Below are 11803 nucleotides of genomic sequence, written 5' to 3' on the forward strand. Positions count from 1 at the left end.
TCAAATTAAGTGTAATATTTTCACATTGTGTTTTAAGTTAAATACATGTGTGAAATTAGAAGATGTAAGGATTTAGGTTTTAATCCTCTTTTTGCCTCTACAGTCAGATTTTGTTGTGACATCTCATCAGTGATCCCACTGACCTTTCCCCCTCACCGTGCGACTTCCATGAAGCCCTCAGCAATGTTGCTCACCAGTCGTCTGACCCTGTGACCTCACCGGGAAATCCCCGATCTGAACCGGGTCCAACAGAGCCCACCACAGTTAGTCACACAGTCGGTCCACAGTGAGTACATGGGATGTGTCTGCTGCTGTTCCCTCCTATATGAATGTATGGGCTTGTTCTGGGCGTTAGTCACGTAGATCATATGCTGGGATGACTTATAATGAGAACTGTTTGCATGAATAACAGAGAATATATGGGTTAATATAGTGAAAGAAAGCTATACAGATGACACTGAGTAATAGCTGTGAGATAAGCAGCAAGTATTTTATACCTAAAGATGTCACGTTTCATTAAAGTTAGAGCATATACATCATTAAAAAAATAAAACTACAGCAGTGTGGGTATAATTATGAAATAAATAAAATAAATTAAGCTCAAGTCTTTAGGGTATGTCTCTACTCACTTTGCAAAGCTATAAACCAATAGTTTTTTTTCTCCTTACCAAGTAGCTCAACCTGGAGAGAAAAACAGGAACTTTCAATTCTTGCCACAGATTTTCAGTTAGATAATGGTCTGGACTTTAACTGCGACATTTGCATGAATATTATCGGATTTCAAACCTTATACTGCAGGTGCCAGTGTTTAACTGTACCTCATTGTAAGGTTAACATCCACCACAGTCTGCAGTTATTTTTTTCTACTAGGTTATTGCATTTAACTCCATCACTTCCAATCAAACGACCAGTTCTTCTCACCCTACTTAGTTATCCCCAAAGCTTGCTTGGTGATGCTCCATCACCGTGTTCAATTATAGGTATGGTGTGTCATTTTGGGGATCTCCAAAGATAGATTTTTATTCAATTTGCCATATCCTGATATCAGCTCTTTGCTAAATTAACACACATTTTAGAAAAAGTTCCATTAATGCTTTATAAAAGATTACAATAAACAACCTGAAGTGAAATCTAAGCTGAGAACCAGCTTTATCTTAAATAACATTGAATTCATTCAAAGTATTTCTAATAAATACCTTTTAAATTCCTCACTAATAACACCTCTAAGAGAGGCTAAACTTTAAAAGTGTCTAAAGAGTCCACTGCTCCCCCTGCTGCTCAAAAAGGTTCACTGCATTCCAGCGACTTCATTTTAGGGAATGAGTATTTTATCATTTAAAATAACATTTAGAAACAAGCCAAACAGCAATTATTTGTATGTTTATAAATATTTCAATAAAGTAAAATACTAAAGTAACACTGATGGATTTTTCAAACAGTAAAAAGCAGAAACTTTTATTTTCTGGACAATTTTTATTGAGTAATACAATATGTAAAGATATCTACAAAATGATGGGTAAAAAAATTTGAAATTTTGCTGTTACAATTCACTGATCAATGCTGTTAATGTCTACTTTGGAGAATGTTCATGTCTTCGCCGGAGAAGCTGATGAGCAGTTGGGAGATCATCTAGAAGCTTTTCCATTCTCATGGGCATCCATCCTGTGATACATAAAATAAAAAGGACATTTAATCCCCTAGAACAGGACAAGGGAAGAGGTGAGATGAGGAAGGATTTGTTTTTACCCGTTCTCCTCTTTGAGGTTCTGGTAGAGCTCGAACTTGCTGTTCACTGAACTTGCTCTTCCAAAAAACTCCTGGTGCTTCCTAGAGTTGGCCACAGTGATCCGATTGGTCCACATGCTGAGGAGTGTGGCAGGCCCTGCAGAGAGGAAAAAACGTTCTAGTTCTAGTGTTTGTAAGACGGCTTCTGTGGTTTTCCTCAGTTCTTAAAATAAAACATTTTAAACCACATGAAAGAGCTATTTTAGATTTTATTGAGAGAAAAGATCCCATAGTAGGGCTGGAACCTTTTGCTCTCTCTGGAGGATGAATGTCCTCCGGGATCAGGCGAGGCTTCTTGTTGAGCGGCTCTGGTGAGTCCGGGGAATCTTTGATCACTTCTGATTCTTGTTCGTCCTTCTCCAGCAAACCCTTTAGTCTGCAGAGGAGTGGGAAACAACCAGATATCAGTCGAGGATTAGATTAAAAAAAGAGCTGCACATGCTGACCGGAAAACATAAGCCTGACCTCTCAGATTCCTGCCAGCTTTTATCTTCCGTCTCTTTGCTGCCGTTTTTCTCTGTCCGGTCCTCCCTCTCTTCCCTCTTCCTACCCCTCTTCTTCCTCTCCTCCTCCTCGGGAGGTTTGCTCCGGCAGGCGACGATGCAGTCCAGAACCCGTTGGTGTCTGTCGGTTGCGCCGGCGTGAGTCTTCACCAGAGTTTCCAGCTCGTTCCACATAATGCGGTACTGCTCGTCCCTGGTGATCACAGCAGTTCACATCTGTCACTAATCCTACTTACCTCTAGTATCTCCAACCTTTCAGCAACTTCTGTTTCTTTGAAGTTTTATTTGGTAGATCAACACCAAGCAGAATGTAATCATATTTTTCTTAATCTTTTAATCAAAGGCAAAATCTAATAGGTCTGATATATACTGTATTCACTGCCCTTCATCCTGTACTAATAAATAAAAATCAAGAACTAAGGAGCCAAAATGGTAATAAACTAGCAGCAAAAGATGGAAAACACTAAAGGGCTTTAAAGGTACACAATGCAACCGGTGTTGATTTTCCAGCGAGACTCCCCCCAGAGGGCGAAAGTAAAAGTGCACTGTTGTAAATATGCACAGCTGTTCTCCTGGTTTCTCCGTCAAGCCAGGCGCGGTTGTTTTGAGCTTAGCAGACAGGCGAACGCAACGAATGACTAATGCTGCGTTCACACCGCAGCTGGCGCGACAGAAGCAGCGAGTTTACATGCAAAGTCAATGGTTGACGCGCGTCAAGGCGCAGCAAAAGGTCCCGCGGCGCGTTTTGAGCAGCAGGCGCAGCACGTCTGAGCAGCTGAAGCAGGGAGAGAGACACAGCGCTGATGATCAGAGGCTATGATCTCTCCTCTTAAACAGTTTATTGACGCCTAAATTAACTTAAAATGCAGAAATCTGCCGGCAGAATATGCAGTTTGGACTATTTAGATCAAAAACACCTACCAGCTGCCGCGGTGAACCGCGAGGAGGTGACCTGGCCAGAGGCTGCTGATGAAGGGATTCCTTCTGTCGGCGCACCGCTGGTAGGTGGGGGTCTGAGCGGCTCCGAAGGAAAAAATATTGAAGGCAGGATAATAATCTGAATGAACTGACGGCACTGATTACGTTTTCAGGTGTATTTTCTAATTTAAACACATATTAAAACTACTTTATTCCAAATGATCACAGCAAATATAGCTGCAAGGCAGAGAAAGGATAGTGAAGCTCCGCCCAACGCGCGTCAGACACACTTTTGCACCGCACAGCCAGAGCGTCAGAACTAACTGGTACAAGCAACAAAAATGAAGCAGCAGACACGATTTTGCTGCTTTTGCTGCGTGAACGTAGCATAACTGCACAAGGATCGCCACTGTGCTAGCAACGAGAATGCTTTTAACTGGGGGGGTGTAGCAGTTCTCGGCCGTAAAGCAAGACTGACTCTCACGAGACTTCTGAGCCTGTGGGTGCGGGTCGGTTCTCCTGCAATTGCAAGTGCAGTATTTCCCCCACAGACCACCAGGGCGGCCGAGAATACCTTTGTTCAACCTGAAATGACTCATTTAATCATCCAAAACGTTATGGAACACATTAATTAACTGAAAAATGTTGCATAGTGTGCCTTTAAATTAGGTGACTTAATATTTGCATTTAGTTATTGAGAGATCAAGGACCACTGGTTAAAAGATGTTTATTATTTACAAATCATTGCTGAAACCCAACACATGTTAAAAAGCCTGTCATTTTAAATGTGCTAATTTTAAAGGTAAACCAAAGCTCTTCTAAATCAATGTGAGAACTGATGATCACGTCTGCAGGGAAACATTAAAATTCCACAAAATCTCACTGATTTCTGCTGTTAAAAACTGACAAAATGTGTGTGAAAAGCAGACACTTCAGATGAATAGTACCATTTATTTAACTCCTATGTGAGCAGTTACCTTTTTGGGCCTTTGCCTCTGGATCCAACAGTAGAAATGGGGAGGGGGTCGTTTTTCCTCTCCATGTCGACCAGGTTATAGATGGTTTTCTGGCAGGTGAGAACATCCTCCTCAGTAAGAACCTCTTTCACTATCAGATTAGCCAGAGGGACCACCTGGTGGTGGGATAGGGAAAAACACACATACAGAAGTGCCCAATGATTACTGAGATCATCTCTGTAGATGTAATAAACCCTCAGAGATCTCTTAGTGATGCTCACTGCCTGCATGTTAAAGATGGTGGTCTGGGAGATGATCATTGGCCAGTATCTGGTGTAGCGTTCCAGCTGAGCTTTGGCCCTTTCTACTGGCAGCTTCCCTGAAGGATCATGAGAAGATTCTGCGACAGGAGTGAGCCGGTTGTCCCTCATAAATTCACCAAAATCCTGAAACGAAACAGGAAAAAAAAACAGTAATTAAGCCACCTAAATCTCCCATATCAGCTGTGGTGCAGTGAGCTGAGCGCACAGTGATTCTGTAGTCCGTCACTCGTCCTCCGCAGCCCTCGCTGATGGAGGGCGGGTCCTCCAAGGTGGAGCGGTTGCTGTTGAGAACATGCAGGAAGATTTCCCCTCCGTGGCTGCTGAGCATGTGGCTGATGACCTTAGACCCAGACTTTCTTGGCTGCTCCAGTAACACTGATCTCCCTGTTTCCCAAAAAAATCAGAATATAATGTTAAATATTAATTATTATTACATCTAAAGAGATAGAAGGGTTTCTTGCTGTTCACCGTTGAGGAGAAAATTTGTCAGACATGACGACGGACGACTGTTAACGTCAGTAGGGGAGATGCGGTAGGCTCCTGTGCAGTAGTGCAGTTCTGAAAAAGTGAGAATAAACAGCATATTGTTAGTCTCATTAAGGCACTGGGGAAGGGCAGCAGATTCTCAACAAACTGAGATTTCAACTTAAAAAGAGACGTGCATTCTCTCAAGGCAGATAATATAAATAATGTAACTTAAGCAACAAGCGTAAACCCTCCAAATGCTTTCAGAAGTGGAGCTGATTCTGCTCACCAATGCTGTTTGTGCGTGGGGTGCACCATTTCAGCGTCATCGTCTCTTTAACGCCATTTTCACGAGTACTCGTACCTGCCATATGCAAGTCACCTGCACATACAGACACCATTGACTAGTGGTTTAAACTTGAACCCAACAGAGTAAAGAGACACAATATTTCGGGAAAAAATAGGGCAGGAAAGAGAAATATGTGGAAAGAAATGTGGATTAAAAAAAAATTGGCACAACGAAAGCTATAATTAATTATGTCACAATAACCTTAAAGAGCAACAATTTGAGTGAAAATCAGAATCTTAAATTGGGGGGAAAAAATCAATTCATTTCATGCAGCTCAAAATCTAGCTAATCTGATGGTAATTTGAAAAAAAGCGATGTGGCATCCAGATTAAATGCTTTTGGGAAAATCTGGAAAAATCTTTGCTTTAAGTGTAAAACAAAACCTGTTTTATCTGTAAAGGCTAAAGTATGTATGTGAACCAACCTGCTACTAAGTACCCGTTCTGTAAATGTGTATATAAACGAAGACCTACCGCTTTTAAAGAACTCCATGTGAGCGTCTCTGTGATGCAGGAGCTCCACGTCATAATTAGCAGATGTGTTGGCGTGCTGCTCTTCCTGCCCATCATGGTAGAAAGTGACAAACACAGGTCAGTACGGAAAACTAGACTTTAAACAGCTTAAACAACGTTAACTCTGCTTGCTGATTTCATGTTCAGAGAGGAGAACAAAGGATGGACGGATGGGTCTGAAGATTGGCTGATGTTTGGGATCAACTGATTCTAAGGCTTTACAAACCCAAACGGGAAAAAAATCTTTTAAACTTGTCAACAATGTACAGAGCTTTGCAAAATTATTCAAACATCCGATAAATTTTTCTTATGTTAAAAACAGTCTTTAATACATCATTGGGGGATTTTTATGTAACAGCCGAAAAAAATAAATAGAAAAGGATGGTTTTATAAAAAGGATAATGTTTCTCTATTGGATTTGCACATTTACTGACTAAAATTTGTCCCATTCAACTGAAATTAGGGTGTAGGCTTTGAGTAGGCCATTTTAGCAAACAAATCTGCTTTGATCTCAGCCTTTACTGTGGTTTATAACAGGTTTTCTCTCCAGACTACAAACCACAGTCTGCTGCTGCTATAGAGAGTGTTTAAGGCCGTCTAAATACCAATGCATGTCACACTTTTCAAGAAGTTGAATATTTTTGCAATGAACCATACATCTGGATAGTAATCATGGAGATTTAACAGCTAGAGGCTAAATAAAGTTCAGATTTAAATCGGACGGCACAAGGGAGAACATGAACACTCTAAAAGGAAAATAGTTTTCCATTGGAGAATAACCCAAAGGAAGGGATTTAACAACAAAGTTGGATTGGAAAACTTTTAAGGAATACACAGTAGTAACTCAGAGGAGGCAACGCTGGTCACATTCAGACACAACAGCAACATTATCAAGGAATTATAGACGCTTATCCATTAGAAATTTAAATACATGTCAATTTAGGCTCTTTAAGAGCAAACCTTTCCAGACCAACGTTGCCTTTTCTCTACTTGAGAATGACAGCTTTCAACAGCCGAGCTACATGCTGTGAACTCTTCCCTACGCCTTACGTTGATGTGTGTGTGAGAGTACTAACCTGTTCGCAAACATTTAATGTGGGCTAGCAAAACAGAAAATACAGCATGAAACCAGCAGCACGGTCACAGTCATATCGACATGCAGATGGGATGAACAAAAAGATAGGAGCAGAGAGGATTTATTGGATGATTCGGCCAGCGAGAGAAAAAGAAGCAGCAGAAATGTGAGCAGTTTAACTAGGAAAATAAAACAAGCAGGGTGATGTGAGAAGATAGTGTCAGCGTTTATGCTGGTGGACAAAAAGTGCACGCTAAAGGAAGGAGAGGAAGGCTTTACCTTCATGGGGATATTTGTTATAGTGGTGGAGGCCAAGTCAAAGTGCTGCTGGACCAAAATGTTGAGTTTAGAAGCCAGGTGTCTCCCAGCGTGCACGCTGTGAACCTCACTAGTGAGCAGTGGGGAGATCTGCAGGAGACACAGGTAGAGGGTGGCGTTATAATAAGAGCTGATGGGTGAAGATATAGGTATACATGCCGCCCCGACCCCGGGGTTTCATCCACCTCTTTCTTGGGCCGGTCTGACACCAGAGTGTCTTCCCCCTGGGGGTAGATGTGAACTAGAACCAGCTCACACTGCTGGATGGCCATCAACCTGAAATTAACACAGAACAAACCAACTAGAGTCACATTTGGCGAGAAGGCTGACTTATCCAGGAGTATGAACTAATTTAAAAAAGTGGCACCACCTTAGCATGCTGGCTACTGACCTGTCAGAACCCGCTGCCAGTTTGTTTTGCTCTGAAATGGTCTCCTGGATGCAGTCCTCCAACATCCGAACATTGGTATTACTGACAGAACAGACAGATGTTAGGGATCTCTTTTCTTTTTTTTTTTTTAGTAGTCGTCCAATAAAGAGGATTTTTGATTTGTATTCTTCATCCCTATTTGTATTCTTCTTCCCCATTTCTTTTTTCATAAATGTGGCTCTTTAGTCATCTTGTTTTGCATCTCTGACATTTTTTGTCACATCCAGATCATATATTGGAGTTATTCTTTTAAAACATTACACGGGGTAAGGTCCCCTCCATCACATAGCAAGGTAACCCACCCACTCGGCAGACATATTAGGACTGGGCCACCCTTTGATCCCCTGTTAAAATCCTGTTGTTTCACCAGGGAATAAAAGAGGATTCCAACTCCCGCCATGTGATTGAAATAAACATGCTACTTCTAATGATTACTTTTTCTTTAACGCTAAGCTGTTGTCTAATTTTTCCATTTTATTCATCTGAACAATTATTTTCATTTTTTGCCTGAAAGGGGATAAAATATTTAAAGTTTCAGCATGCATTATCGATTAGGTCCTTATAATCTATGCATTTTACAACAACCCCCTCCTCCATGAATTATGAAAATATCAAATATGATCAGACTGAACTGGAAATTAACAGCATAAATGAATGCAATTTTATTTTCAATCTAATCCTTTAATCCAAATGTTAAAACCCAAATAGCTACTTTAATATAATATTTAATTACTTGATGTTTTCTTTGGGTGTATATTTGATTTAAACCTGATTTATTTGGATATTAAATGTGATTAATACAGATGAAATGTATATATTTTTAGTTTGGCTTTATCCAGAGGGTAAGCCTGGTTTACCAAAATTTAAATGTACCATTGCATAAGGAAGTAGGTCGTATAGAACCGAGGAATTCACCATTTTTTATCTTTTACCTTTTAGCATTGGTTAAGCAGATAATCCGACCTCTGTTGGCCACCCTCTCGGCTGTGTCCATTAAAGCAGTGCGCTTCTCGTGTTGCAACTCTGTGATCTTGCACAAAGCCTCCACGGCGGCGACCAGGCCATGCAAGATGCTGCAACATTCTGGGTCCTCGCGTGGATTTGGCGGCCCGACAGCTGCCAGAGCTGACATCAGCTGTTATTAGAGGGGGGGGGAAGCTTTATGTAAGAAGGAAACTTTATGGAAGTGAAACAGTTTTTTTTTCTTCAAAACAGCTAAATTAATTGAGTGACAGGCAGCTAGTTACTTCATGAGTGCTCTGATCTTCTCGCCTCCAGGTGTTTAAAATGTGGAACTCTGAATCGCTCACGATATAATTCACCTGTGAATGACAGCAAGACACAAACAAGTTCAATAACTTTTGTTTACTATATTTTAAATATAAGGTTTATCATAATTAGTGTGCATTGTCAGTGCAGAAAACAGACAAATGAGCAAATCAGAATAGATCGAACCAGCTTGTCCTTTGGGTAAACATCAAACAGGATTCTGCAGTACTCCATGGAGCACTCCACAGCACAGGTCCACAGGGACTTGGACACAGGGGCCAGAGGAATAACTTGAGCTCGGCTCTTGGTCAGCACGTCACACTCAACCTGCTGCCGGCTGGACTCTGCCATGTAAGGACAGTGATCCACCACGAAGACGGTCTTATGTGCCACTGAAAACATCTTCATTTTTGCAGATCTGAAGTGAAAAACAACCCAGTGAGATACATTTATAAACGCAGGAAAGGCATTTTTACTTTAGTTTACAGTCACAATAATGGGGATCATTTCAGATTCAAAGCTGTGTCGTTCTGTCCACCGCTTTACATAAAAGACAGAGGTTAGTTATCGCATTCAAATAACACCGGATAATTTAGACTATGGAGCTGGTATGCTTTATGGTGACTGATAGGCTAAATAATTATCTCACCTGATCAAAAAGGTGTCTGGTCTTGAAACGGACGCGTCTATAGATGGTAATAACTTTTGCCCTGAGTGCAACTCGGTCTCAGGACATGTTTATAACTGCTAACAGCAAGCTAATGTCAGCCGATCTGCTAAGCCAACCGCTGCGTTAGCTTGTAAGCTAACATCAGGCGTTTTGATTAATAACGTTCAGTGCAACAGGCTGTTAGTTGCCCATTGTGTCAGCTGTATAGTGCTTAAGTGTGGGTCTTCTGATTAATCCACGGTCTCACAATCCGTTGAGATCTTGTTAAAGCTAAAAAAAAAAAAAAACAACCACAAAACACTTCAAATTAATTCGGTGTGGCTGCTTTGTTGTTAGCGGAAATGGATTCGGCTAGGTCCGTCGCCTTTTTAATTCCCCCTCTCTGTTGACGTCATTGCCCACTTACTTTATGGTTTACCAAACCTGTAATTTTAGAGTTTAAAAAAATAGTTTTTAGCCAGTTTTAACTAATTTAACAGTTTAAAAAAACAAATACACTAAATTAGCTTCGGTATGTATTAGAAAATAAATGATTAACGTCGTAGGAAGAAATGAAGGAGAGAAAGAAGGATGGAAGATTGCAATAAATTTAAATACATTTATAACGTTTCTTTACTGCAGTAATATAACAAACAAAAAATGTAACTTTTAAATTGGTTGCATTTATTGAAGCAGGGTGATATACTTCCAGATGGTTTTAATCCTTTTAACTCAATAAAATTTCAATTCACTTTATTTATATAGCGCCAATTCACAACACATGTCATCTCAAGGCACTTTACAGTTCACCAGACCATACAGTCAAATTGATTCAGAGTTTTCTATCTAAGGAAAACCAGTTGATTGCATCGACTCATTGACACGAATGCAATCCCTCAGACTAAACATGCTTGTAGCAACAGTAGAGAGGAAAAACTCCCTTTTAACAGGAAGAAACCTCCAGCAGAACCAGGCTCAGTGTGAGCGGCCATCTGCCGAGGCCGACTGGGGTTCAAGGAGACAGAAGCAGAGATACAAAAAGCAACTGTTAAAGGCGGCCCCGTACATGGAAACACACAGCCAGGCAGATGAGCTCTGGGCCAACTCCCATGTCAGAGGATAATAGAGCACAGCCGGCCAGTCAAGCACATTCCGCCAGTACGTGTATGGATACATTTTGTGTTCCAGAATGTTAGAATAATTAACAAACACATTTAACCCAATGATTATTTTTAAAATAGAATGTTTTTTATATCATACACAACCATGGGAATACTATCGTCTTGATAATTGATCCACAGACAACCAATGGCTGACATAAAAAACAATCCAAGCATTCTTAAATAAAGGATATAATTGCTGCTCGAAATGTATGGCGGGATAACTGCTCTCTACTTCCCTCTGTTACCCCACTCCCTAACAAGTGATATCCCTTTTTTTCTTTCTTTAAAAGTCAAGTGCTTGTTTTATTTGAAAATGAAAGTGTTGGTAAGAGTGTAGAAGCACAGAATTCAGCCGTATATTTGATTTACGGAGATGTTAATTTGATTTTCCAACAAGACAGTACTACTGACTTCACTGACAAAGAAGCAAGTACCTGTATTGATAACAGGGTAATACTGTGCTTGATTGGCTGGGAAACTCACTTAAAATTCATAGAGAACTGTTAAAATTTTCTTGAGGAAGGTGATGGACCCAACATCACAACCTTATAGCTACTATCAAGGGAACCTGAGATCCCTTTAATATTTGCGATATTAAACACTGATCTTCTCCACAATAAGGGGCCCTGACCACAGTACACAGTACAGGGACATGCTTTCAGTACGTTAATTCTTGTGCAATAAAGTAAAGCTCTTTTAATTTGCTTTGGATGTAATCAAATCATTATTTTTTTTATTTAAATATACCAAAGTTTCTCAAATGTTTTTTGCCTCAAAATCCTATCAAGCATCCTATCAAGTTATATGATGCTTGTGAATCCTTATCTGCCACTCTTTTTCCTTCCACTTAATGTTCCCATTACCACATTTCAGTATTGGGTATTGTGCAAAATTGGATTTGGGGCTCCTTTTCTTCAAATAGCATCAGCACCAGCATTTTCCATAAAGATTTAATGGAATCTATGAGAGACAAACTGATCTTAAAACCAATCACAGATCATCGGTTATTTGTTAAACTGTATTTGTGAACAAACTAGGCCAAGATGCCAAGAAAATATTAAACTCATTGCATAGTAACTATGTTGACA

General features: G+C 40.4%; 1 protein-coding gene across 2 annotated transcripts; it reads right to left on the reverse strand.

Moving 5' to 3' along the window:
* Nucleotides 1–1423: 1423 nt before the first annotated feature.
* On the reverse strand, nt 1424–9922 carry ints13 (integrator complex subunit 13). 2 transcript variants are annotated; one of them, XM_038298445.1, is made up of 18 exons: nt 9553–9922; nt 9090–9321; nt 8882–8956; nt 8567–8769; nt 7596–7676; nt 7390–7480; nt 7166–7294; nt 6888–6911; nt 5773–5857; nt 5240–5332; nt 4954–5043; nt 4691–4869; nt 4444–4608; nt 4184–4338; nt 2251–2481; nt 2031–2161; nt 1747–1882; nt 1424–1662 (listed from the first exon to the last, which is right to left on the reverse strand). In XM_038298445.1, the coding sequence occupies exons 2-18, from the start codon at nt 9309–9311 to the stop codon at nt 1626–1628; spliced, it is 2127 nt and encodes a 708-aa protein (XP_038154373.1). In that variant the 5' UTR covers nt 9312–9321; nt 9553–9922; the 3' UTR covers nt 1424–1625. The 2 variants fall into 2 exon arrangements, with proteins under 2 accessions (XP_038154373.1, XP_038154383.1); XM_038298455.1 differs by lacking the exon at nt 6888–6911 and having other exon boundaries at nt 9553–9921.
* Nucleotides 9923–11803: the final 1881 nt, after the last annotated feature.

This window comes from Cyprinodon tularosa, unplaced genomic scaffold, assembly GCF_016077235.1.
Source record: "Cyprinodon tularosa strain WSP-4 unplaced genomic scaffold, ASM1607723v1 ctg111, whole genome shotgun sequence".
Taxonomy (NCBI): Eukaryota; Metazoa; Chordata; class Actinopteri; order Cyprinodontiformes; family Cyprinodontidae; genus Cyprinodon; species Cyprinodon tularosa.